This window comes from Protopterus annectens, chromosome 10.part0 (genome assembly GCF_019279795.1).
Source record: "Protopterus annectens isolate FY-2018-M chromosome 10.part0, PAN1.0, whole genome shotgun sequence".
Lineage (NCBI taxonomy): Eukaryota > Metazoa > Chordata > Ceratodontiformes > Protopteridae > Protopterus > Protopterus annectens.
The window spans coordinates 88,839,538-88,867,504 of record NC_056744.1 but is presented as its reverse complement, the minus strand read 5'-3'; the positions used below and the strand labels follow the sequence as shown (position 1 = coordinate 88,867,504).

General features: G+C 39.7%; 1 protein-coding gene across 1 annotated transcript in view; it reads left to right on the top strand.

Annotated features, from left to right (window-relative positions):
• Positions 1–17,174, top strand: part of FSCN2 (fascin actin-bundling protein 2, retinal) — a 221,615-nt gene extending 204,441 nt beyond the window's left edge. Inside the window, exon 3 of the mRNA XM_044086718.1 lies at positions 17,027–17,174. Within this exon, the coding sequence (XP_043942653.1) occupies positions 17,027–17,174 (148 nt within the window). The remainder of the gene's footprint in view (positions 1–17,026) is intronic.
• The last annotated feature ends 10,793 nt before the right edge of the window (positions 17,175–27,967 follow it).

Genomic DNA, 27,967 nt, shown 5'->3' with positions numbered 1-27,967 from the left:
TAATCCTTACAGAATTTAAGGTAGTTATAGTACTTTCTGAAATATCAGTAAACATTTTAATTTAACTCGTGCAGTATAAAACAAACCTGGGAGTAAGCCTTGTTTGACATAACTTAAGATAGCTGCCCTTTCTTGTAAAGACCTCTAACTACATACAAAGAAGGAACAATCCCACAAACCACACACAGGCTAAGGATATAATACGATTAGCTGTTCCAAGTTTGTTGGAAATTAAGGCCTTTTATTTCATTCATAAGGGAGTTCCAATTAAAAATTCCAAGCATTGAAAGCTGTGACATAAAATAGATAGCTTACACAGGATCACTGGGCTATGTGTGGCATCTGATTTTAGCGAGGGGGGGGGGAGCTTTTATTTTTGGTTCCACTGATTCATTGACCTAAGGATGACCTATCAAGACAGCTCAACTGTGTCTTCTGACTATCAAACATAGAATGCAAAAAAGTAATTCCAGCAACATAAATACTCTTGACCTTGTACAAAAAAATAAGCAAACTATGGTAACTGAAAGTGATATTTTTCTCTGTAGGTAAACCTGTTATCCCATAAACTACCACAATAACTAAAGTGTTTTGTTTTCTCCAACACTAACACTACAGTTAACAGTAACACCAAAAAAGGAGAAATTCTAAAAAACAAAGGAATTTCTGCTAGTGCACACACTTAAAAAACACAGCAGCAATAATTTTCTATGGAAAACAGTGATCAGAGGGTTCAGCATCAGCAAGCTGAGCTCAACCAGAAGGACCTTGTCCAGTCTACACTCAAGGTGTGAGGAAACGTCACTAAATAATACAGTCATATAATGTATACACTAATGTACTAGTGTTTTGTATGTCTCAAATGGTATTTCTTGGGTTTAGAATCCACTTCCTAATACTTTTAAGCTGCAACATTTCAAATAGCATTACTATAGAACCACATGTTACATATGAAATGGAATATATTATTAAAGGACACAATGATCAACTGGATAAGGCATCGGCTTCCTAAGCTGTGGATTGTGAGTTCAAGCCCTACTAGGGAAAAATGTATGTAGATATTAAATATTGCAGCAAAAAATACTGTAATCTAATGTCATAATTTTGCTCTATAAAAAAGGCTTTAATAAAAAAAGCCAGTAATACAATCAGAGCATTTGCCAATTTCCTACCTAGCTAATGCCTTAGTAATTCCCTCAGTACAGGAAGAAATCAGATGTCCATTGAGTATAAGTACAAGTCCAGGACAACGTACGTGACCTTATGATTTTTTTTCAAGGTATGACTTTTCTTAAAGTGGTATATTTATTAGTCATTCATTTACTCTCCTATATTTGCGTTTTTTATCCTCATTTCTCCAGAATCTGATGAATCCTGCTTGATCTTTTCACTACTTACACACTGTGGGGAGTCTCATTTTGCAGGGGTGGGAGCCAGGCTTGTCAAAAACCTACAAACCATTTGTACCTGCCCAAGAAGTCTGTCAGAGTGCCCTACTGGCCTATCATTTCCCCCATTTGTGAGTCAGGTAGTAGGGAACAGGTTACTGTGGCCTACTTGTAGGCTGTCTGTAGACTCAACATGACTATATGGATAGGGGAGGAGGTTCCATGATCTCACATGCATATCTTTTTCCCCAACTCAGCAGGAAATTTCCTGCCCAACACAGCATGAACCAACATAGTCACTACAAGTTCATAGGTTCATATATAAGTACTAGGCTAACTGCTCTTGTGGGCCATTTTAAGCCTAGCCAATTTCCCTTTCAAACGTGAGAATCAAACTCTGTACCTTGTTTCTGTGAGGTAAACATCTTAACTATTATGCTAACCCCTAAGCCCAAAAGAATCTGGATTCAAACCATGCATTACTTGTGCTGTTTCTCAGAACTGATTGCATTAACACATTGAGCCAAAGAGAAAGTTAAATGATGTACCCAACCACCACTTGATAACATAAATAATTTGGGTGTAGTAGCCTCCCTTCCCTCCATGGATCAATTGCCCAAGCTCATCCTCCCCAATCCTGTCTCTCAGATCTCTGTGCCACTACTAAAACAACGGTTATTTGGGCTGCAGTCAGAGCTTCACCAATGTGTACCATCGGCCAGGGCTCCAATATTTGCATTATCCTCTATTAGTATATTATAATGTTTGAAATCTAAACACAAATTTTAATTATATAGTTCTGTTCTATATCAGAATATTGATATTGTTATGATAACTGAGATGTTTCAGTCCTGATAATCCTCCATTACCTTTACGAGGATTGCTACTGAAAACATTGAAAAGGTGATAGTGCTTCTATTTGTATTTACAACTTAGAGTTATATGAATTTATTAATACTGACAGTGTGTAAAGACGTGGTTTGAAAGTTAAATTCTGGAAGACAGGCATAACTGTACCATGGTTTTACAAAAGCATCAGTCTGTAATCAGTTAGGGAGAACAATATTAACTTAGTCTTCACTGAGAGCTTCAGTCAAGGTTACAGCATAATCCTGTATGAGCTTAATTCCATTTATATACATTGGGGAACTTGTACACCTTCAAAGATCAAAAAATGAATATAAGGAATTGCTTGCCACAATAGTGCAGAATAACTATAAGCAAAATTATACATACAAGAATATATTGAATTTGGTTTTAGTCACTCTAACCAAATAAAGAAACTTGACCACCTGGATATCAGTTTTCTTCTTTGTACAATTCAAAGATCCTGTCAACAACTGGTTAGGTCTATGAAGAAGTGTTACCAAATTGACTACATTGTATTGGTCCTCCTTGGGACTTCACATTATAAGCCCAGCCTCCATTACTCCATGTCCACACCAGATCTAACAGGTTGTTTCCTATCCCTTGGACTTCCTGTGGTATCACGGGCCAGTTGTGGATCCTAAGGATGTCCTGAGGGCTTGGCCATCTCCACTCCATCCTGAGGAGATTCTTTATTTGCCCCACCCACATCCTTGCCTTACCTTCCACTCTCATCACTTTGGCATTTGAAGATGACTCCCCTGTTTGTACCATGCCTTCTCTAAGGGAGTGTCAGAGATGAGCACCCTCCCACTTGGGATGGACACACCCATCCCTCCCTGCTGCTCCATCAGTCACCTGGGCCGCTAATCAAACCTAGGTTGACTGGGATGTAGTCAGGGCTTTATTCCCTCTATGCACCAGAGTAGCACCAGACTGACATCTTGATATAAGTAAGGATCTTGTGCAACAGCTGTAAAGGATAACTGTGTTATGCCTTTGTGGAAGTCTGGTGGAGGATATTCTGTTCCATTATTAATAATATAATTTCTGTAATGAATATAACAAACAGTTTCATGAGTAAACCAACCTGATGGTGGAATAAATATCAGAACCACATTAAGAAAAATAAACATTGTGTGGAATTGTTTAATAAAATTCCAATATTAAAGAACAAAATACTAACTTTGAATGCGTCTTGAACATTTTGGAAATTGATTGGGAAAAAGAAAAAGTGGTATGGAAGGAAACTGGCGCTAAATTTAAAGGATAATAATTAGAAAACATTTTATACAAATGCTAGGAACTGTAAATTAGGAGGTAATATATCATTTTTTACAGTAAATGGCACTATTACTTCTGATGGCAGAGATATGGCAAAGTTAGTGATATCACACAACTCTCCAAGGATCATACACAATGCTGAAGGATATCACAATGCAGTAATAAAATCACGATGTAGTAGTAAGTAAGCCAGCTGTTTATTCATTCAAAATAGGTAAGTGCTTTCATGGGAGTAACTCCCACTTCTTCAGACTATTCAGTAAAACAAAGCACTAATGGTCCCTATATACACCACATTTTTCTTAATTGAATCATTTAAATTGTTTAAACTCCCCTCCCATATTTTAAAGTGACAAAGTTTAAAAATATATATAACTATTTAAAATGATTACATTTATATATATACCTCGCTAATAATTAACATAACTTCATAAAACAGTTTGATGTAGCATAATTTTGTAAAATGTATAAAATATCTTATTAGTACAACCACAATAAATATCCAACCTTAAAAAAGAACAGAAACAGCAATAATAAATTTTCAAAAACAACAGAAACAGCATTAATAAATTCCTTCCATGTTATGGGGGAAGTGATATCACCTAACATTTATATCATCTATATATCATTTATTTACGAATTCTCTTATTTTTCAAAATCGGCTTTAGTGGAACCCTGGCATTAAGTCCAGTATCTCTGCCAGCCTGCAACCGAATAATCCATCTTGCTTCAGATGTCTCAGTTTTATTATTGATAACCCCCTCTTTAATTTTCCTTAACTATTTCTATCCCCATAAATTTAAAGGAATGGATTTCTCCTTGTTCCATAGTGTGTTTTGCTAAAGCATTAGTATTATCTTTATTCCTAATACTCAAGAGATGCTCTCTTATACGATTTCTGAATTCTCTGTTAGTCTTACCTACATAATGGCTCGAGCAATGGATACAAATTGCTAAGTATGCAATATTCTTTGTATGGCAGTTAGCCTTAACTTTAAACTTATATTCCTTTCCTGTGGCAGGATGTGTAAACTTATTGGTAGTCTCTATGTATCCACATTGGTTACACTTTCCACAGGGTAAGGTACCATATTGTTCCCCCTGTTGTTCTTCTATTCTAGGTCCATAGCACAATATTCTTTTCAAATTCTTCTTGTTTCCATATATAAAACTGGGTCCGTCCCCTACTATCTCTCTAATTTGTGGTTCTGATGCCAATACCGGCCAATATTTCTTTACTACATCTCTCATGATATTCATATTACTAACATAAGCAGTAGATATGCTCAATTTATCCCTAGTGGGCTTATATGTAATTACCTGCTCATGTCCTCTACCTGAAAAATAGGGTTTTCCTTTTGTGTGTCTCAGTTCTTGGATTTCTTGTACAGTATTTTTAAAATCCTGTTCCTTATAACCTCTCTTCCTAAACTTCATATATAAATCACCTGTTTCATTTTGAAATGTTTCATTCTCTGCCGTGAGTCTGGACACTCTAAGTGCCTGGCCCTTCACCACATTTTTTAAAAATGTGACTAGGGTGCATGCTTTCCTTATGTATAAATGTATTTTTGTAAAAACTTTTTGTATATAATCTAGTCGACCATGTCCCATTGTAATCTCTAGCTATCCTAACATCAGGGAAATCAATGGTGTGTGATGAAAATTTAAGTTCAAATTTCTGAAAGGACGTGCTACTATTTAATTAATTGTGAAAAGTTAATAACTCGAGCCTACGTCTCTATTCTTGTGTGTGGACTTAAAAGTTAGTGATATATTTGCTGAAACTTCTCACACAATGAGTAAAACTGAGGCTGGTCATCATCTCATTAAAACTTTGTTTGGCCACTGAGTAGTAATGAATGAATATAACAAGCAGTAAGAGGTTTTAAAGTCAGCACAACACCTGGTTCAGGTAAGGTCATAAGGTATTTTACTGCAAAGTCATGGCAAAAAAATAGTACCTGTACTTCATTTCCTGTTTCAGAAAAAACGTACTTCTGTGTAGTAGACAGAACTGTGGAAGAAACCTACAGTTGTTCCTGTTTTTAAAGATGGTGATAAGTCACACTCCAGGAAATTACAGACCCATAAGTCGAACTAACATTTTGGCAAGATGTTAAAGTTACTTCTGATAACAACAATCCCATTAAGATCTACAGTAACTGTTAATATACACCAGCACCAGTTTACTAGATTCTGCTGTGCAAACATTGGGTTCCTATTAGAACAACGAAAACACATTTTGTCGAATGCGTTTTCGTCGACACATGTAGGGCGAATAGGCAAAACAGTGAAGCGGCTGTTTAGTGAATTCTTTCCCTGGGAAAGAAGTCGCTTGACTGCTTTGTTGCTTTGCCTGTTCTGAAGTGTAGTGTGGTCCTTTGTCCGGTATAACTCCCGAGCATGATTGTGCAACAGTTACTCACCTTAAGGTTAGGGTGCGGTTTAAGGTAAGTGCATATGTATGAAAGTGTTTACTGTTTTTTATTTTGTGTTAGATGTATGGTTGAGTTACGTGTGTATGTGTTTTCAGCTGTTTACTTTTGTTTTTGGGGGGTAGGATTAGGGTTAAGGTAAGTATGTATGTGTTTGGAACTGTTTATGTAAATGTGTGAGAGTTACTGACCTTAGGGTTAGGGTGCGGGTTAAGGTAAGTGCATATGTTTTAAAATGTTTAATGTTTTTTTTTTCGTTAGCTGTATGGTTGGGTTACATGCATATGTGTATTTAGTTGTTTACTGGTTTTTGGAGGGGGTGTCTAATTAGGGTTAGGGTATGTGTGTATGTGTTTGAAAGTGTTTAATGTTTTTTTTTTTTGGGGGGGGGGTTGGAACAGCAATTTCTTTCCCTAGGAAAGAAATCACTGTTCTGTGGTTTTGACATTTTCAGCTTTCGCTGAATATGTGTCGATGAAACACCATTCGCTGTTTTCAGCGTCCAGTGTTTTAATATGAACCCCAAACATTTTGGAGTTCTGCACTAATGCTGCTAAGGAAGTAAAAGCTGGTATTCCTGATAATAGTGTTTCCTTAAATTTGCAGAAGGCCATTAATACTATTTGCCATGATTAAATCATTATACAGCTAAAAACCTTGAAGAAGAACTCTTACTTAGTACATGGAGTGCAGTGATTATGCTCCAATATTTGGAAAAAGACAACTCAGTTAAGCAATACAGTTTCACGAGACCTGACCTTAACAAATGTTAAGCACCCCATGCTTAAGTTGTTAAGATCAGGTCCCTTGCTAAACAGTAAAATCTGACAGTATGGACCACCAAGTGGCAGCAGCAAAATAAAAGATTTGGTTTTGCCTGCTGTCTGTACTGATAAGGTATCCCTTCCTCTTGCAAACTGATAAAAGTACCTAGAATAACAGGATGTGTGCTTGCCTACATTTTGTCTAGAGGATATGAACTTTGAAACTCAAAATATGTCACTATTCAGTGACTTCAGTCTGTAATTATGTGCCTGAAAACCACATACTTTATGAGAAACAGACCAAACAAATGAAGCAAAAATCTGAACATTCTACAAAATGGACAGTTTAGCGGCATGTGTAAAAGTAAGGGATTGTGTTACACTGTCTTTCTGACAGTACTCACTAAGTGGCTAAGTGCTTTGTGGCTTTGAAAGCTGGCAAAACACTTAATCTTTTTTTTTTTTTTTTTTCTGTAACTAGTAGTACATGGAGCAGATAAAGCTCTGTGCACTACAAAGAATTATGATCGCGACTCTGATCATTACTATAATTTATCTGTTCTTGACATAGATGTCAAGATTCACTTCTCGAGCTTCGGTCTCGAGATGAATTGCTTGATATCCGTGTCGTGAACACATAATAAATGGGTTATAATCAGCAACCTGCTCATAATCATCTATGTTCCAGACTAGACTGGTAACTGGATTCAAGACCATTCTTTAAATTAATGTCAGAGTGGGTGATCATGTTTCTATAATTAAAAACCTGGTTAGAGGGATCTCCCTGAGTTTTGTATGGGAACAATTGCTGTTTAATATTTATGGTGGCCTATAATAAATCATCAAGTGTGTGGTGCAGTGAATTTGCTGACAACACCAAGATTATTATTCTGACAGGAAAGAGAACACTCAAGTTATTTTAATATTGATACATTTGCTGTACTGCATTTTGAAAGACTAATCTTGTCTGTATTCTAAAAATGGGAAATCAATTCAGTTTATATCATATTATAAAGCTCTGGATGTGTTCACATGTTTTTGTTAAAATACCATGAACAGATATCAGGAAAAGATGCCTTTGGAGTTAGAATTAATCTTCAGGTGTTCGCTATCACGAATGGCTGAAGTTATGATTCCTATAAACAAGACATGTATCCATCCTTGCTTAGGATGTGAGTAACTTAAACAATGCTGCTTTAAAACAGTTATAGTAGATAATGCATGATTCAGGCTGGGCTTCTGGCTGGTGTGGAGCAAGTTTATATTACCAGAATAATTCATTGCATACTACAGTCCTGTCCACTTTAGTCTCCTCTTATGTTTCCAGTAATCCTGCTTTGAGAAAGGTTGCCACCTACTCCTCTTTCCACAGAGCTGTCTGCATTTTGGCAGGTGCATCTGGCAAAAAAAAAAAAATAAATAAATAATAAAATAAAATTAAAACCATCAACATTTTTAAATATCTTGTGATTTTACAATAAAAGTATGTTTAATTTTTTTCAGATGTTTGCGGAGATATTCAGTTCTGTATCTCAAACAACTTAATATGGTATGAAAGAATAAAAGCAATTAAAATTCTATAACAGTGAGGATCATTTCAATAATAAAACAAAGCCTAGTCTTTTGCATTTACTTTCTATGTATTATGGTTTATGTTATTTCCATACCATATTCAGGATGCCAGACACTCAGAATACCAAGGTTAGTGTGTATTAGTTCATTGCATTAATTTTACATACCAGTTAAACACACACACACACACACACACACACACACACACACACACACACACACACACACACACACACACACACACACACAGTGCAGTAACATGCACATCTTGACAGGTTCACAGTCAGTTCAGTAACGGTTACTGGCACAACACTGCCCAGTGCATTATGGGAAAACTCATGTATATTTTCATAGGCATGGTCAGTCTAACACCAATCATGCTGATCATCATGGTGCTCTAGTATCACCACATTTTTTTTCTTGGAGCAGCTCACATTTCTGTAGTATTTTTTTTTCCACTTTGGACATTAGAAAAGGTAACAACCCTACTGCTTAATGCTTTAAAAACAAATGAATGAGTTTTTTCAGAGGAACACAGGAACAATATCAATCATGAGGACTGTAAGATGCCTAGCTATATACGCATTTAAGTTGACAAACTTAAAAGTGTGATCACAAACAGATTTATGTAAAGCATTCTTCACCTTATGATGCATGCTGCCACTGTTAGGACTGATTATTCTTACCTTTAAATTTCTGCCAAGCCTTGCATACCTGAAAGGCCCCTTAAGGGTACAATACAACATATACCATGCTTAAACTGTTGCTAGCTATGATATAATTTTAAGAAAAGTCAAGTCCCACAATAATATAATTCCTTGGTCACTGGAAAGTTTCAGAAAGATGCAGGAACTTTCATCTGTACCATCTGAAATAATTGCTATTATGGTCAGATTCTGAATGAATGAGGACATGTTTTAATGTAGCTGAGGACCAGATACTGTTGAGTTCTTCAGCCAGTTAGAATCCAGATGGTAACAACTTTCTGAATACTGATTGTTATACCATACCTTACAATGGAGGGGTTGCAGTGGTGGGTGGTTGCATTACATTATAGTTTCTTCAACCCCTTACTCACTGATATTCAAAGTCATTCATAGAACAGTACTCCTCCCCCAAAAAAGCTATTTATTATCTTAAAAAAATTGTCTACTTCATATAGATTGCTAAGAACAGTACTACGTATTCAGAAGTAATTACCTTCCCCCCAAGAATGTACACTGAGTAATGACTGAGGAGCTTGTTTCTAACTGCTTATATTTTATGCAGTATTAGAAAAATAAATCTGCAGACAGTGCTCCCAGTCATCCTTCAGACTCATTCTTCTGAGAAATAATTTATATGTGCAAGAGTTTACAAATGAAAGTAGTGCATTGATTATGCGAAACTCTGATCTCAGCTGTGCTGTGTAGGCTTTTGGTAACCAAGCTATAAATAGTTATTTTTTTAATTAAAAAAGAACATCACATTGAATTTCTTTGGTTTGAAAGTGGGATGAAACAGCAACATTTTTCTGTGTTTTTTAAATCAACATATGCAAGCAACAAATAGTTAACCTTTTTCACTGCAGCGTGCAGCATTCTGATTATAGCCATTGTTACTGGCAGTTTCCCTCAGAATGATGCAGGTCAGGGCAGAAATCAGAAGCTATTTCTTTTCCATGAAATAAATAACTGAGACAGCAGTAAGGGCTGTATGACAGATTGTCACAGGGGCAGTGTGCATCAGATAGGAATTATTTTGTTTCTGTGTTTCTTGTTAAAATATTCACTTTTCTGAAATTATTTTGAGTCCTCATGTTAATTTTACCTACAGAACCTCTACCTGTTTTATTTTGTTTAATATTCTTTAGAGACTGCAAACTATACTGTTTTTATGTCTTATCAGAAAGGTAATATATAGGGCATGCAGCATCAGTCCAGTGAACTGAATTCTCATTCTGGTCTTGGACCTAAGACCTTTCCTTCCCCAAATTTAAGAACCAAACATATTGTCTGATGTCTGCTACTCAGACTGAAAATCCATAGAGTGGCTACATCTTCTGAAAACAGTGGCAAAGAGTTGCTTCATTGGCAGACAGATAAAATGACTGTACATTTTATTTTAATGTCTTATTATCTTTAGTATGTACACACTAAAAATATTAAAACATAATTATCTACAAAATTGAACAATTTTATATGTCTTCTTATATAGTAAATATTCTTACACCATCACATTCATTCATGATATCACCCTAACATTTTGATGCTGGCAAAAACACAAGCATTAATTTGCTAGTTTTGCCACAGTGTATTTAAATAATTTAATCACCAAACCTCCCCAAGTCTGAGTAGATTAGAGGGACTGCCTTACAAATGCTAAAGATATTTCAGTATGACTAAATTTCTAGGCGGGTTTTTGACAGAATAGATATTTACTGAGCAAGCTCTTTTTTGGCCTCTAAGGAAATCTGTTTTGCACATTCTGCTATGTTGTATGATCATTTATATGGTGTACAGTTCTGTGAGATCAGCTTTTCAGAAATAGGCTGACTGTGCATTTACATGGATTTATAATGACACAATCCACTGAAAAGCAATATGGCTCACAAAAGCCGTCGTTTTTTGGTGAACAACAAAATCATCTTAACATTCTCTTTATTTTTAGATTATATACATTTCCTTGCCTCCATTCTTTTTCACGATTACTTGTAATGTTTACATGAGTACTTTGTGACTCTAATGTCAATAATTTGCTGTTATTTTTTTTTTCATAATGTGTTTTTGCTATTTTGCGTTATTTACCCTTGCTGAGTAGTACCCACTAGCACTGATCGCTTGAGTTCACCATTAATTTCCCAAGAGCTGCCTTTAATATTATGGTCAGTAAAGGATTGTCTTATAATCCATGAATTGGCAGTTTGCTGACATTTCACATTCAGTAAGTTTCATGTTTTCATTCATTTTCCAATAACTACTTTATCCTAGTCAGGGCTGTGGGAAGGCCAGAGGCTATCTCTACAAGCTATGGGACTAAGATGGTGAACCAATCCTAGACAGGATAACCAGTACATTGGTGGATAAATGTACAGACACAAAAACACACTCACCTATAGACAACTTAGAAAGTCAACAGTAGAACAAAATGGAGGCCCTGAAAAAAAAACATCCAGACAGAGAGAGGACATGTAAACTCAACACAAGAAGATACACCAGCTAGGAACTAAACCGGAGAATTGGGAGTTGTAAGGCAGCAATGCCTCACCACTGTGCTACTCCCAGTGCATTTTCCTTGCTGAATTTTGACTGTTTATCTGTTCATAGGTAAGTATTAGGCTAGCTGTCTTTGTGGGTCATTTTAAGCCTAGCCAATTTCCCTCTTAAAGGTGAGAATCAAACCCTGTACCTTGTGTCTGTGAATTGTGCTGCAGTAGTGCAGTCTGTTTCTAATCAGCATTGTTATAAGTCCTTTGGAATGTATCAGTGGTTGAAACCTTCAGCTCTTGCTGTTTGCTATGTAATGCAAATACCATTAAATCACCAGGGAGAGAAAACCAGTCAAACGGAGCCCTAGATTATTCTGGGTCAGTTGTATGTCTTCACCATGGCTTGGCTAAACTTTTCATCCTCTTTATTTGTTAAAGTCCACGTGCTGAAATTGAGTTCAGATTTATCATGTTGCCAAAATGTCCACTTCATTGCAATTCTGAACTATGATTTTTCTTGTCAGAGGCAAAGAACCCCACCCAATTTGTCAAAAGTCCAAATCATTGTAATTGTGACTTGTGATTTTCTTGAGGGAAGACAAAGAACCCCCCCATATCCATCATGCAGGGGGCACTTCCATTTATTAAAAGGCCAACTGTTGATCACTGCTTCCTGTAGGTAAGAAGAAAGTCCCCCTTAAACTGACCCATTTCACTACGTAGAGCTTTCAGTAAATTGAAAATAGCATTTGAACATGTGACTTTTGAGAATTTGACCAGCACTGATCTTATTGTGCTGAGGACATGTTAATGTAGAAGAAGAATTATAGCCTGATGTATCAAATGTAGGACCTCCCCTCCCCCACCGCCTCACTGTGCCAAGAACACATAAAATTAAAACAGGAAAGGCAGGGGATTCAGTATTTATGACTTCAGGGCGTGCTCAGCCATTCTTTGCTGGCTGCACTGTGAAGTCTGTTATGTACAAAAAGGTGAAGTTCTGACACTGTAAGTAGGTGGGCATCCTTTTGTACTTCTGCCTATCATTAGGCAGTTCCTTTTAAGAATGGGGGTTATTTTCATACAGTGATGACATCATTAGGAAACCAAGACTGTATCCATAAAACATTCAACTCACAGGAGGAAAACAGGAAAAGGCAAACAGAAATATAACATTTCTTTAGCTGGAAATGACAGAAGATAAGGAGGAACAGAAACCATGAATAAGAAGGAAAAAAGAAGACTTATAAAAGAGATAGAAACTAAAAATCATAAAAGTATAGTAAAACAGTACATACTAAAAATTCAAAAACAAGTAAGAAAAGAGAATAGTAGGAAATGTAAACTTAGCCTGGATTTGGTAAAAAATAAATTAAAAAAACTTATAAATGTCAGAGAGACTTTAAAGTGGCAGAAAGAAAGTAGTGTGAAAATATTGTATAATGTGCAGGGAAGAGCAAAGATTACAGTGGGGAAAAAAGTAATAAGGAGTATGCAGTATATACATCACAGAAATCGAATCCACTTGGAATTATGGGTACTGTAGAAAAGAATGAAAAAACAATATTCTGAAACGAATGTACACTATACTAGAGGAACAATAGCATATCTACTATTAATCATAGTAATAAAGTAATATTTGGTTTTGTCCAAATGATAGCAGTAACAAGAAAATAATGAATGAAATCCAACAAGCTGTTCATGTATTTTAAGATTATTATAGTGGCCTCTGTCAATTAGGTTTACACATATACAATAGACTTCCACTTATCCAGCCTCCGTTTAACCAGCCTCCTCTTTAACAGGACATCAAATTTCTGCCATAGCCCTAGCAAAAGACAACAGAGAAGAACAACACTTTCACCTCCTCTGGGCAAAATAATGACAGACATTTAAGCTTTAGACTTCATATTCATTAGAAAAATGCATAGTAGCACAAATCCTGTTATTCTAGCTGATTTATAGCCTATCAATGCTATTTTGTATGCATTTTCTGATTAACCAGACATTCGTTTATCCAGCCTAAGGTCCAGTCCCAGTGAGATCGGATGAGAGGGAGTCTACTGTATTATACTAGCAGTATCCACATTGGCTGCTGCTGTAACTAATGGCATACTTTTAGTGATATTAGTGGATACTGTTTGTTTGTCTTTTGGCTTTTTCCCGGTAAGGGGTCGCCACAGCGGAACTCCGGTCCGCTAATGATTGGCAGTAGATTTTTACAAAACGCTGAGGTGCCAGCTTGATGCCCAACCTTCAAAGAAGGTACTCCCACATTTACACACACATGTCTTTCAAATGCTACCCAACCGTGGGGAGGACATGCAGACTCCACACAAAAGGCACTCCCAAGCCAAGCCGAGAATCGAACGGGAGAACCTCTTGCTGTGAGGTAACAGCACTACCGCCGTACCACCGCGGCATCCCATATTAGTGGATACTGACAGAAGTAAAAATCTGAGAAGAGTAACAAAGAACAAACTGATGTGGCAACATTTATGCACCAGTGCCAGTGCCACTAATATATACCATACCTGATGGAGGTGAGGTTTCTATATAGAAACAGGGCAATGAATTAAATTGACTTTACTATGTCTGGCTGTACTGTGTCACAGCTGGTCATGAGATATGCACCTTAGAATTACTTTCTGTGCAACTTTTTAAATCCTCCAATAAATAGGTGTTATTTATTTGTGCAATAGTGCAAACTTGATTGAGTCATGCCCTAGATCAGAAGAAAAATCTTGCACATCATAGCACCAAAATACAAAGTAATACAAAAACAAGGTATAGATGTGTGTTGAAAATACACTTTCCATTGAAAATAAACTAGCGTAATATCACAAATCACAGTCTGCTCCTGCATAATGTAGCAGTAGGAAGTACGTAACCGCCAGCAGCACTGCAGAGTTACAAATACTGTTACATGAGTTGGTTATCAGGCTCTAATCTGTATACAATGCTGAAGATCACCATAGGTGGCTAGATGCTTCAGGGCCCTAGAAGAAAGCCCTTCTCGTCCATATGCCTTACCTTTCCCTTTTTACAGTCTCCCTCTCTATTTTGTTATATACCCACTACTTTCCACACATTTCCCTCCCCCACAGAATGCATCCACATCCATTTCCTTTGTGAAGACAAAGGAAAATATTTAGTATATCTGCTTTCTCCCTGTCTTCTATGATTTCGCTTCAATCCTTTCTCAAACTGTATAGGTATGCTCGTCACTGGCCTCCTTTCTAAAGTATACCGAAAAAGCTTTTTCCCTTTCTTGACCCTTATGGCAGCTCCATTTTGACTTGTGCCTTTACTGCCCTCCCTTGCCTCACTACCATTGCACTTGCCTTCTTGCACAAGTACTTTTACAATATGCTGATAGTGAGGTAGCCATCCTTTTCTTCCCTTATCTAAAGGACATGCTACATTAGTAAACAGAACCTTCCTCAGCTTGCAGACCATACTAGTTTAAAGCATAGTTTGACGAAAACATTAATTTGCTTCCAAGTGTGGCTTTGCAGTTGTTTACTCTGCAAAATAGCAAAAGCAAACAACTAAAATGGTGGCACATTTTTATTAAAGAAATAAAATGGAAAAGAGCCAAGTAAAATTTTATCTCCGATATACATGAACAGCGTGTAGACTGGTGATGACAGGAGCTCTGTAATGATTGACTTCTTAAGTTTGCATGTTGATTTGAACCATGTCTTGAAGTGACCAGAGCTGCACTTTGCATATTAATGCACATCCTTTACTTCCTGCTATTGCCAGATAACTCTTTCAGAGGTGCTGCCGATTTAACGGCATATTTAGCTGTAAGCATCCTAACCTAATTAATTCTATAAATGAAAATCATTATTTGAAACCTACACATGTAAATTCATGTCATCATAGAAGACATATGCAAATGTGAATGTGTCCTTTTAGTTATATAATTACTTAGAATAGGAGGCTTATTCTGAAACACAAGGGTAGTGTAATTTAGGAATTTATTTCTACTGCATGAATGCCTTTAAACATATCATTTGCTTTGGGTGTATTAAAATAAGCAGCACTCACTATAATCATATGGACTGCTAACAGTAGGGAGCAAAGGTCACCCCATTTCATGACAGCTGCAGCTTTAGTCATTTTAGTGTCTGGACTGCAGGAATTATATTATCATACAAACTTAAAATGTAGTCATTTTCGAGCCACATTATCAGCTGATATCATGCACTACACATTTGTGGGAACTAAGCTTTTACTAGAACCTATTTATCATTTTTTTTTCAAACAGCCTTCCTTAAATTACATTCTTTACAAGATACCCATCACAGCTAGCAAGACCTAATGGGTTTAATGTTGGAGTAATTTTAATCGGAGTGCAAATGTTGGAGAGAAGCTGTTGTTACTTTATACGACGTAAAACACTATCAACTGCTTACTGCCGCTATCCTTTCAGAGGATTATTTGTCTGAACCACAGTGCTTGGCTTTGGGGCTACTATTGTAAATAGTTCCATTTATTTCATGTCACGGCAGTCTGCTAACATTACACATCATTCTGAAATTTAAATGCCTGGGTGTCAATAAGTTTATATCAGTGTCCCAGAAATGCAATGAATTATCTTGAGGGTGACAAACTCAGCCTCCTAACTGGATCTTGAGAAAGGAAGTCTGAATTTCTGAGAATTCTAAAATGAAAGAATACTTTACTAAAATAGAAAGTATGAATGTGTGTGTGTGTGTGTGTGTGTGTGTGTGTGTGTGTGTGTGTGTGTGTGTGTGTGCGCGTGTGCATGTGTGCATGTGTGTGTGTGTCACATGATGTGCATGCGTGCACTGTGCGTGCATATCTGTGTGTGTCTTTGGTGGGGGGGGGGTATAACCCTTATATCTTCTCATTGGCATCTTGGATCTATTTAGTAGGTACTTCCAGACTACAAAGAAAAAAACATGTTGAAAAAATGTATAAATATCACCTTGGATATCCAATGAAAAAAGGCCGCTTGCATAGTGGGACTAACCCGGTCAACAAAAAAATAAATAAATAAATAAATAAAAATGTAAGACATACCTGAAAATATGTTAACTGAAGTTTTAACGGAAACTACAAAGTTAGTAAAATGTCCAACTGACTGCAAAGATACACAGGAGCCTGGCTAATCTCACATAGAGCCTTCTATCCTCCCTCTGCAGTAATATAATCAATATTAAGTGCTAATGATGGTTTTGGCTTATGCACAACAAACAGTTATTGCGTTTCTTTTACCATTAATGGCAGAGAAAGGAATGCAGTTCCCAAGTGAGAGACTAAGAAGTTACTGTGGCAAACTCCATTTTTTAGTAGTTTTCAGAATGAGCAGAAGCATACAGTGTGACTATATAAAATTTCAGAGCATGGCTGTTCAAGTCATCCATCAATTATTTAAGACTGCCATGACTTTATTTACTGAAACCCGTCTATTTTGGCAATTTATAACGTCTTAGGTCACAAGCAATTAAAGTTCATACATTGTAACCCATTTCTTGTTCCTTCCTTCCCCAGTGCTGCCAACAACATGTTTGATATTGAGTGGCGTGGAAGACGGATTGCCATTCGAGCAAGTAATGGCAAGTATATCTGTACAAAAAAAAATGGCCAGCTTGCAGCGGTCAGTGACTCCATTGGTAAGCAATATCAAAATCAAAGCTAATATGAAACTGACCTGCTTCTTCTCCATACAAAATGTTGATATCCTGTGTTTCCATTTTTAAATTAATGTTGTAATAGAAAGTATTTTTAATGTTTCTTTTCCACCAGGGGTAGTGATCCAGATTTGTGTTATATAGAATACAAGATTTTGTTAATATTTTAATGTAATTTTTCCTTATGTTTATCAACACTGCCCTGTTGAATGCAATTTTGAACACACAGAAGGCCGGATTCATGAAGGCTTGCACGGAGTCTAAGAGTAGAGTAAGACTCCATGCAGCCAACATGTCTGCCGAGTGATCCAGGAACAGCCAGTAGGGGCGTGTAACAGAGCTCCTTAAACTAGTCCTACATGGACTGGGCTTGGATATGCAAATTACCTCAATTGCAGGTGAACGCTATGCAAATGAGGTAAATTTGCGATCCAGGAAACCCGATCCTGTCCGAGTAGGAGTAGTGTTATTTGCAGAAATGTACTTAGTTGATAACTGAGTACGGTTCTGCAAATAGCAAAACGGAGCCGTGACAGCTGCAAAAAACGCATGCATTTACAGGAGGAAGCATGCCAATGGCCAAAAATACGGTCATTGGCAATGGGAAGTGATGCAAAATAGAAATAAAATAACTTTTTTTTTTCATCCCCATCTCCAGGATTTAATCGTAGTGCAGCGCCCTAAAAACCAGAAAATTAATAATTAAGATCCACAAATGTGGATTTTATAGCTAAAATGAATTTACAATGCAACTGAATGGCAGGCTGAAGACAACATGGCCACCGAGTAGAGGTTGCTAAGGAGGGAAGTTCAATCTAAGAGATGCAACCAAGCATTAGTAGGCAATCCTATGCAAATGAGAGTTAGAATAGTGAATCACAAGTTTACATAGGAAATGAACACAGTCAGTGGAGTGTAGGAGTAAGATAAGGGGAGTAACAGAGTAGAAGATAGGTGACATCACGAGGGGGGTATGTATGAAAGGAGTGAAGCTCATTGGAGCAAAGTGTCAGCCGACAATTACATATTATTGAAAGAAGTATGTCAACAGGTAGGCCAGGTAAAGTCAAGAAATGGAAGGTGTATGCCGTGGATAACACCAAAGTTTCTTGCTGAGCATGCATGCATGTGTGTGTGTGCCAGTAAACCTGAGTAAGACAGTGTGCACACGTGTTAGCGTGTGTGTGCACGTGTAAGCTTGAGTAAGCATATGTAAGGCTGTGTAAACAGTTGTAAGTGCATTTGCGCCGGTGTGCGTGCTTTTTAACAAGAATAAGCAGGTTTTAGCCCGTGTAAGCATGTGTGTGCGCGTGTGAGCTGGTGTGCGCACGTTTGTGCTTGTGTGTGTGGCGCTCCCCCCTGAGGAAACAGAAAGGAAAAAGGAAGCACACCAAATAGTAGGGAAGTTACCAGGGAGTACTAGCAGAGCTAGCAGGTGAAAACAATCAGAATCAGGCAATTACCCAGGCAGAACACTAGCCCAGCCCAGCACTTAAAACACTGCAAACAACAGTCCATTATGTTTCTCTGAAGAGACACTGCAACACTGCAGTAAGCTAATAGCAGTGAAAACTGAAAAAGCTGTACTGAGGCAAAAAATGTTAGGGGCTGCCATTGCTGTTATAAGGTGACATATGCAACATGCTGAGGGTGGTGATGATGCAAATGCTGCTGGACAACCCACAGTGAGGAGACAGAGTGCACAGGCCCAAGGTAACCTACCAGGGGCTACATGAACTGGAGACAGTGGAGCGCTATAGCGTGGACAGAGACCACTTTGCAGCAAATTGTTGAGCTGTGCAGGCCACGCCTCACACACAGAACCAACAGAGGGGAACCCATCCCAGTGGAAACTAAGATATGTGTTGGCCTAAGAATATTAGCAACAGGTACCTTCCAGAGACCAACTGGTGACATGATGGGACTATCACAGGCATCAGCATCCAGGGTACTGCACCAGTTCCTGGATGCCATGTCAGCACATGTCAGTGATCATGTATACTTCCCCAATTCCTGTGAGGTATTGGCCAGCAATATGCGTCTCTTCCAGCAAATAGTGGAATACCCTGAGGTAGTGGGTGCAATAGACTGCACGCACAAATGCATCAAAGCACCAGTCGCTGAGCGGGGTAGGGTCTACATCAACCGCAAGGGCTTCCCCTCCATCAACTGCCAGGTCATGTGTGATGCCCAGGGCATAATACTGAATGTGTGTGCTGGCTGCCCTGAAAGCTACCATGATTCCCATATCTGGCATCTGACACAGCTGTACCAGACATTTGCCAATGGGGACATCCCACATGGACACCTAGTGGGGGATGCTGGCTATGCACTGGAGCCGTAGTTGATGACACCCATCAGAAACGCACACACACCTGAACAGGAACACCATAATGAGGCACACACACAAACACGAAATGTAATCGAGCATGTGTATGGGCTGCTCGAGTCACGGTTCCGGTGCCTGGATACATCTGGTGGAGCCTTGCAGTACTCACCAACTACATGTACCCAAATTGTCATGGTATGTGCTATGCTACATAATATGATCCTGTGAAAACAGCTGCAGCAGGACCAGCATAGGCCTGGGCCAAACAGCCCCCCACCATTGCCAGGGCCATCACAGGCAGAGCGTGACTCGGAGGAGGAACAACCTGAGCCTGCCCCAGTAAGCAGAAGGAGGTGTGCCCAGTATGCTTTGGCCTTGGCAAAGAGGCAATGCATAGCACGTACACTGGCTCAGTAGGAACTCTGGAAATGATACCTCTCTCTGACCCGCACATATAGTAAAAGGCATGCCTACATTGACTCTACCTGCAGTCAAAGATGTATAGGGAATTTAGTATGTGCATCTGACATAGGCAGCCCTGCATCAACACCTGAGGCATGATTGCCATGTGTTAAGCAATATAAAGCAGTGCTAAACAGCATTTACCACCATGTAGTATATGTAAACCAAATCGCACACACCAAGTAGTACAAATGTGGTCAATGTTGAGTAATATTGGCCAACGTCCAGCAATGATGGTTAATATTGAGCAATGTTGCACAAGCTGGGTCTAAGTAGGGCATAGCTGAACAAAAGCCAACATGCTCATAGTTGCTCTACTGGCCCTTAAGCAGTCTGGTCTGCTCAGTATGAAAACATAAGTGGTGATGGTCCTCGAACCCAGGATACTGTGCACTATAGTCATAGTACTGAACCACTAAACCATGACAATATTGCAGTGGTTAACCTGTATGAAGAAATGTTGATAAGTCTATGCAAAGCATTCCATGGAAACCCTGCAGGCACAGCATAATCCCTGTCGAGTTATGACACAAAGGTGAGTCCTGCAGTAAGAATAGAACCTGACTTTCAACACACACACAGTAGAAATGTTAATACTGGACATGTACACATACATCAACAAATGTAGTGGACCTCAGACAGCAACATACAGAAAGGTCACACTGGGCATGCTCACACACTTGAATACATGAGACAAATGTCAGGCAACAGAACACTGACAGTCTGAACTGGGCATGCTCACACACTTAGGCCATGTTGGAGTACAGCAGTGGGCCACACATATCAGGCAGTTGCATGTGTTAACCCAGGAACCTCTCACTATCCAGTAATCTGCCCTGTGCACACACTTATATGACAACAGACACAAACCCTGACATAATCAAATATGTTCTGCAGATACCTAAGCGGTTCATAGAATGTGGGAAAGCAAAGATGATAAAACCCTGCAAACAGTATCAGCAATAGACATTGTGCATCATGAACATTTTCATAGGTTCAGAGGTTGATACTAGGCTATCTGCCCTAGGGCATGTTCAAGCATAGCCAGAGTGTGTTTGGCTGCTGCAACCCAGTCAAATTAGAACACTGTGCCCGTGAATAGTAGGTCACACAAGATAGCCCATTTACGTTTAGTGTATTGTGCCTCTGTCTAGCAGGGACCCAGAAGATATCCCATGGGTACAAATACAATCACCCATTCACTTGTCAAGATATCACCTATAGGTGGTCAGTGGGTGGCTCTGCTTATGCAAAACTGGGACTACACTCTGCAGTGAGTGGAGCCTTATGGATAATAATCTGTCCCTCCAGCATGTCCTATCAACATCTGTGCTGAGGTATATGTCCCTGGAGTGTGTAGCTCCGAGGGAGTTGGATATCCTGAGGTGGAGCATGTCCATTAATTCTGGGTCAGATATTGCCTTAAACTACAGGCACACAACACATCCGTGTAGGTGGTAAGTGACTGAGTAGAGCTGGAGTTACTGTATCTGAACTGTGCAGGGCATCTGTGTGAGTCCCTACATCAGCTTGATGAGTAACATTTGTGGCCATTACAGTTGCTGCAGGTGTCGGGTAAGGTACAACCCAAATGTGGCATAGTAATCAAGCATGGTTGTGATGAGTATAGGGGCACAATGACCACACGTGATCAACATGTGAAACCATGTGGGATACGGTGGGCTATGTAGAAGTACTGTCTAACCACTTTGGCAATGTGATTGTCAAAGGCGAGAGTACGAACAGGTCGTGTCCCCAAACCCGTAACAACTACTACCGTATGTAATGGATTACTACCTATGTGGTAATGTGTGGGCATGTTGTCATTCTCAAAGGGGATGACTATGCAACTAATGGCATGTAGCCGTAGGCCATGGCTCAGGCACCAGTCATCCTATCTCCGTGAGACCCTATATGAGTATGCATGTGCCAGCTGGAGAGTTGATTATGGCACCCAGTTTGCAGTCATCTGTGAACATGGGCAGCCATATCCCTCCTGTGATAGCCTGTACATCACACAAATATATACTGAACAAGAGAGGTCCCAGAACTGAGCTTTGTGGGATGTCATGTGTAACTGGTGTATAGTCAGACATGGCACCTGCAACACTGAGCATGTGGGTGCTATCCCTGATCCAGGTAGCAATCCATCGTGTGAGATATGTGTCGATATTGATGCTGGTGAGCCTATGCATAATGGCCGTGTGGGGTATTGTGTTGAAGGGTTGTGCAAGGTCCAGGCAGGCTGTGTGGACAACCGTCCCAACACTAATGGACCTGGTAACTGTTTAAAGAATACAAACAGGTCCAACAGGCAAGATCTGCCCACAACAATGCTGTAATGTGTAGGATCCAGTGTCTGTAGGTTTCCCATGTCTATGTGCATGAGTCCCATTACAATACGCTCCATAGCTTTGCAGAACAGGCTAGTTAGCCCTATAGGCCGATATTGTCTGTGGTCTGTTATGGCAGTATTCAGTGGAGTGGGACCACTACTGCTGTATGCCATTCCATGGGTGCAAATCCTGCAGTAACCCTGATATTGAACAGTGACGTAATGTGAGGGTTATGTCTGTCATGAAGGCTGTGTACAACACAGGCCGGGACACTGTCTGGTCCCATTGATGCTGTGTTGTCTGCTGTGGGGAGGAGTGGGCAGTACTCTCCTGTTTATTCGTGATGTCAGGGAGGTACACTGTTGGGATGGACAGTACCTCCTTAGGGGGGATGCAGGGGAGACATCTGCGTTGAACCTGTTTGCCAGGATGTTGGCAATGTCTGTGGGTTCAGGGTATGTTCAGTCAGTATGCAGTAACACACAGCATATCAGTGAGTGTCTAGCCAGGTACCTGAATTAACTGAAGAAGGCCTTGTGATTGTCCGATGTGTCTGGTGCAATTGTCCATTAGAAGCGGGCCTGACATAAATACATGAGTGATTGTAGCTGTCTGCTAGTACAGATCACAGATGCCTTCTAGTCCGGGATTGTGCTCTATCATGTAGTAGCTTCCTCCTTTTGTTGTATAGCATATTAATGGCCGGGGTTCACCAGACAGGTCCCCTGCCATTGGAGTAGTGAGTCCAGGTGTTATTTTGGATAGCATGATCCATGCAGTCCACTAGGTGTCCATAGACTGTGTATGTAAAGGATTCAGCAGTCTGAGCCATACTTACCACTGACCCAGGGTCTCTGAAGGATACCACCGTGGTATGGAGAAGTGTGATGTTTGCTTTTGGGAAATTCACCATGATTACCCAGGATGGGTGTGGGGACAGGATATGGATGTGTGCTCTATCGTGTAGTAGCACAATCCCGGACTAGAAGGCATCTGTGATCTGTACTAGCAGACAGCTACAATCACTCGTGTATTTATGTCAGGCCCGCTTCTAATGGACAATTGCACCAGACACATTGGACACTCACAAGGCCTTCTTCAGTTAATTCAGGTACCTGGCTGGACACTCACTGATATGCGGTGTGTTACTGCATACTGACTAAACATACCCTGAACCCACAGACATTGCCAAACACCCCTTCTCTACCCTTTATAAAACCTCTTACCTTCTCCTGCTGGCCTTCATCCATATATCCTCCCTCCACTCCTTTCTCCCTCAGTCTTCCTTCCTCTCACAATTCACTGCAAGCTTACCTTTGACTACCACTCTCTACTGATTGTCTTCTTCACATTCTTCTCCTTTGGCTCTACCCGCTCCGTTCGCCCTGCGGGCTCACTCCGCTCCCCTACCCTGCCCCCATTTCCCACCCGCCCCCAGCACCTCTACATATATACCTTTCAGACTCCTCCTTCATACCTCAATGAACCAATTACTATACTCTTCCTTTACCCCTCCCTCCTTTATCAATTAGCCATTCTCAGTCCTCCTTTTTATTTTCCCCTCCTTCTCTTACTCCTCCCACACTACCCTTACTCCTCCCTCAATCCTTCTTCTCTTACCCCTCCCTCACTATTCTTACTCCCCCTCTCCTCTCAGCTACACCTTCTCTTGTCTAAACTCCTCCTCTCCCATTTGCTAAATTATAACACCCCTTCTTCCTCTTCACCTCCTCTCCTCTTCTACCCTTCACTTCCTTTCCACTCTTACCCTTCTTTAACCCATCCTTTGTAAATATGCCCTCCCAAATTCTCACCATAACCCGACTCCCCTGCTCCCTTCTCATCTTACTAATTCCTCTTTATCATGCTGCTTCCTTCTCTTCCAAATCTCCCCATCCCCCCTTCTGCTTACACCATCCCATACACTCACCTTCACCCTCCACTACTCAATCACTTCCACTACATATCCTCCTTCCTTATTCCACCTAAACGTCTATACCTTTTCCAGCCCAAAGTCTTTTCCACCTCCACAGACATTTTTAAACCTAAACCACAGCCAATCCCAAACAACGCCCTATTGTACCAACCCAAAAGGCCAAAAGCTGGTGCCAGTAATGCCATAGCCTTATCCGGAGATATCCACCCTAACCCAGGCCCCGGCCTCTATACAAACAACCCCTTCCCTCCTCCCCCTTCCTCCCCTACTACTAACACCCCTTTCCCCCCTTCCTCTACCTCCTCTACTTTCTCTCTTAATACACTTAAGTTCTTCACCATCAACGCTCAGAGCCTCAACAATAAAATCCTCCAATTACAAGCTTGGATAAACCACAATCAACCAGACATCTTAGCCATCTCTGAAACCTGGCTAAAACCTTATATTACTGACCCTGAAATCTTACCTCCAGGCTTCCACATCCTCAGAAATGATCGTTTAAATAAAAAAGGTGGAGGCTCTGCTCTAATCTACTCTAACCATCTCTCTCTAATCCCTCTGCAAATCCCAACCCCACATTTCAAAAATACTGACCTAACTGCAGGTCTCCTCAGATTGAATAAACGTAAGAATATCTGCTTTATCTTCTTATATATCTCCCCAGGTAACAACATCTCTACCCTTGAAAATATTCTTCACTGGGCCTCAACTGAAATAAAATATGAAACTTACATTCTTGGCGACGTTAATATAGACTGGAATAAAATCAACTCACCTTCCCCTTCTCTATCCATTAACCTATACAACTTCACCCAAGTAATCCAATCAACAACTCGTCCTAACAAAATCCACCCTCCTGGATCCATCTTGGACTGGATTCTAGTTTCTCATCCCAACAAAATAATTCTCTCAGGCACCATCCCCGATACTTTCAGTGACCATCTCCTGCCTTCACTCATCGGTCAGCTAATTCCACCCAATTTCATCACCAGTACATTCAAACTCGAAATCTTAGCAACTTTAACCCTACAATTTTCACAAACACCTTCAAACTAATCAACTGGCAAATCCTTAACACTCTCCCCCTAGACAATGCTGTAGAACATTTCAACTCTATTTTCCTAGACACTCTGAATTGCCTAGCCCCTCTAAGAAACAAACAAATCAAAACGAACTCTGCTCCTTGGCTGACAAAAGATACTAAACAAATCATGCATCACAGAGACAAAGCCTGGAAGTATTATCAGAAAAATAAACTGCTTTCTTCCTTCCTCCAATACACCCAACTTTGCAACCAAGTAAAAAAACTAATCACTTTAGACAAAAAAAACTACTATAGTAAACTGCAGTCTAACAAAAATAAGAACCCAAAACAATTTTGGAAATCAGTTAACTCCCTTCTACACCCAGGGTCCAGAAATAATCCCTGCCCAGACCCTAGTTTAACTGACAAGGAATTGAGTTCTCACTTCAACACCTTCTTCACAGAATCCATAGCTAATCTAACCAAAACATTCCCAAACAATAATCCACCTAACATCCTCTCCTCAACACCCAATAACCTTAATAAATGTCTCTTGAATTTCCAGTTCAAACCAGTTTCAACCAGCTTCATAAAAAGGCTCTTACCTAATCTTAAACCATGCTCCAATGCCCCTGACAACATACCCTCCTCCTTCCTCAAATGCGCAGCTGAAGGTATTGCTCTCCCTATTAGTATCCTGATAAACAGATCCTTAAATGAGTCATATGTACCCAAACTCTGGCGTTCAGCCTACATCCTACCTCTCCACAAAGGAGGTAAAAACACCACTATCTCTAATTTCCGCCCTATCGCCCTACTCTCTCCAATGTCTAAAGTTCTAGAAAAATGTGTCCACCACCAGCTTTTACCTTTCCTAACACAGAATCACCTACTTACTTCCACCCAACATGGCTTCCGCCCCGGCCATAGCACCATTACTGCCTTACTATCCTTCCTTGAAGCAGTCAACCGAGCCCGAGACTCTGGACTCCTTGTATCCACAGTACTACTAGATCTTTCCAAAGCCTTTGACACCATCTCCCATACACACCTACTCTTTCATCTCGCCAACCTTAATCTCTCCCCAAATACTCTTTCCTGGTTTTCCAGTTACCTATCTGAAAGATCTCAAGCTGTCAGATGGATGAACTCTACCTCTTCCTTCTTGCCCACACCTACCAGTGTTCCCCAGGGGTCAATCCTCGGACCCGTGCTCTTCAACATCTTTATAAATAATCTACACTCTGTCATACCTGACACCACAGTCATCCAATGCGCTGATGACTCCACCTTAGTTTGTGCTGCCTCTAACTTTTCTGAACTCCAGACTAAAACACAAATAGCCTTTTCCACCACAGAGAACTGGATGCCCCAAAACCACCTCTCCCTCAACTCTAATAAATCCAAAATTCTAATTTTTACCCCTTCCAGAGCTTCCTCATCCATTGACAAAGATTCCTTCAAAGTCCTCAGCCAAACCAACACTGCTATAGAAGTAGTGCCTCCCGCTAAACTACTCGGTATTACCATAGACGAACACCTAAAATTCGATCTCACATTCAACAAAACATAAAGAAAACCCACCAAAAGTTAGGTATGCTCTACAGAAACAATCAATTTCTTTCCAGCTCCTCAAGGCACACCCTGGCAATTACATACCTTCTACCCTATCTTCTTTATGGAGCCCCTCTTTTAACCAATCTGTCTATTTCCAACATCTCAAAACTTGAAACTTGCTATAATAAGATCTCTAAATTCGCAACCAAATCCAAAACCTCAACTCACCACTGCCTTACCCTTAAATCTATAAATTGGCTTGAACTTCCCAACCACTTGGACTATCTCCAACTAACCACCGCTCACAAACTAATATTCTACCCACACTCATGCCCTGCCTTAATAAACATCCTTCCACCATACACCCCAAACAGATCTCTGAGATCTGAACACCAAAACCTTATCTCCATCCACAAACCTAAACGTCCTGCCGGCCAACTTCTACTCTCCTTCTCTCTAGGTAAAAAATGGAACTCTCTCCCTCCTTCTCTTAGGACTATACCTAACTCCGAATCCTTCAAGACCCTACTTCTCAAATACCTGTCATCCAAATGGAAATGCTCCTGCTCTCACCAGATATAATTTCTAGGGATCTCTTTCCCTGAGCTCTCCATTTCCTGGCCCTCTCTACCTCCAAGATTTTCCTGACTTTTCTAACTTTCTCCTGACTCCAACTTTTAAAAAAAATAAATAAATAAATAACTTTTGCACATCTATGTATTTTTGTTATTTTACCCTGCACTGTATTGCTTTATTATGCTTGCTCATTATGCACATTTTATGTAAATGTATTTCCTGACTGCATGAATCTTACTCTTGTATTATACCATTAACTTTATGTAACCATGTTTCATTGTATTGCTTGTGGAGCTTTTCATGAATGAATGGACTGCATGAATCTTTACTCTTGTATTTTACCATTAACTTTATGTAACCATGTTTCATTGTATTGCTTGTGGAGCTTTTCTCCCCGGGCCTCCACTGAAAATGGGCACTTCTTGGCCCAGTGGACTTCCCCGGTAATCAAACTGAAATAAAATAAATAAAATAAAATAAATAAAATGTCCAGTGAGATAAAGTATGTTCTGTCCTTACCAATGAGGGGTATATCGCAGGTGTGGAACATAGAGTCCCCATGTTGGTGATGTTATAAAGCA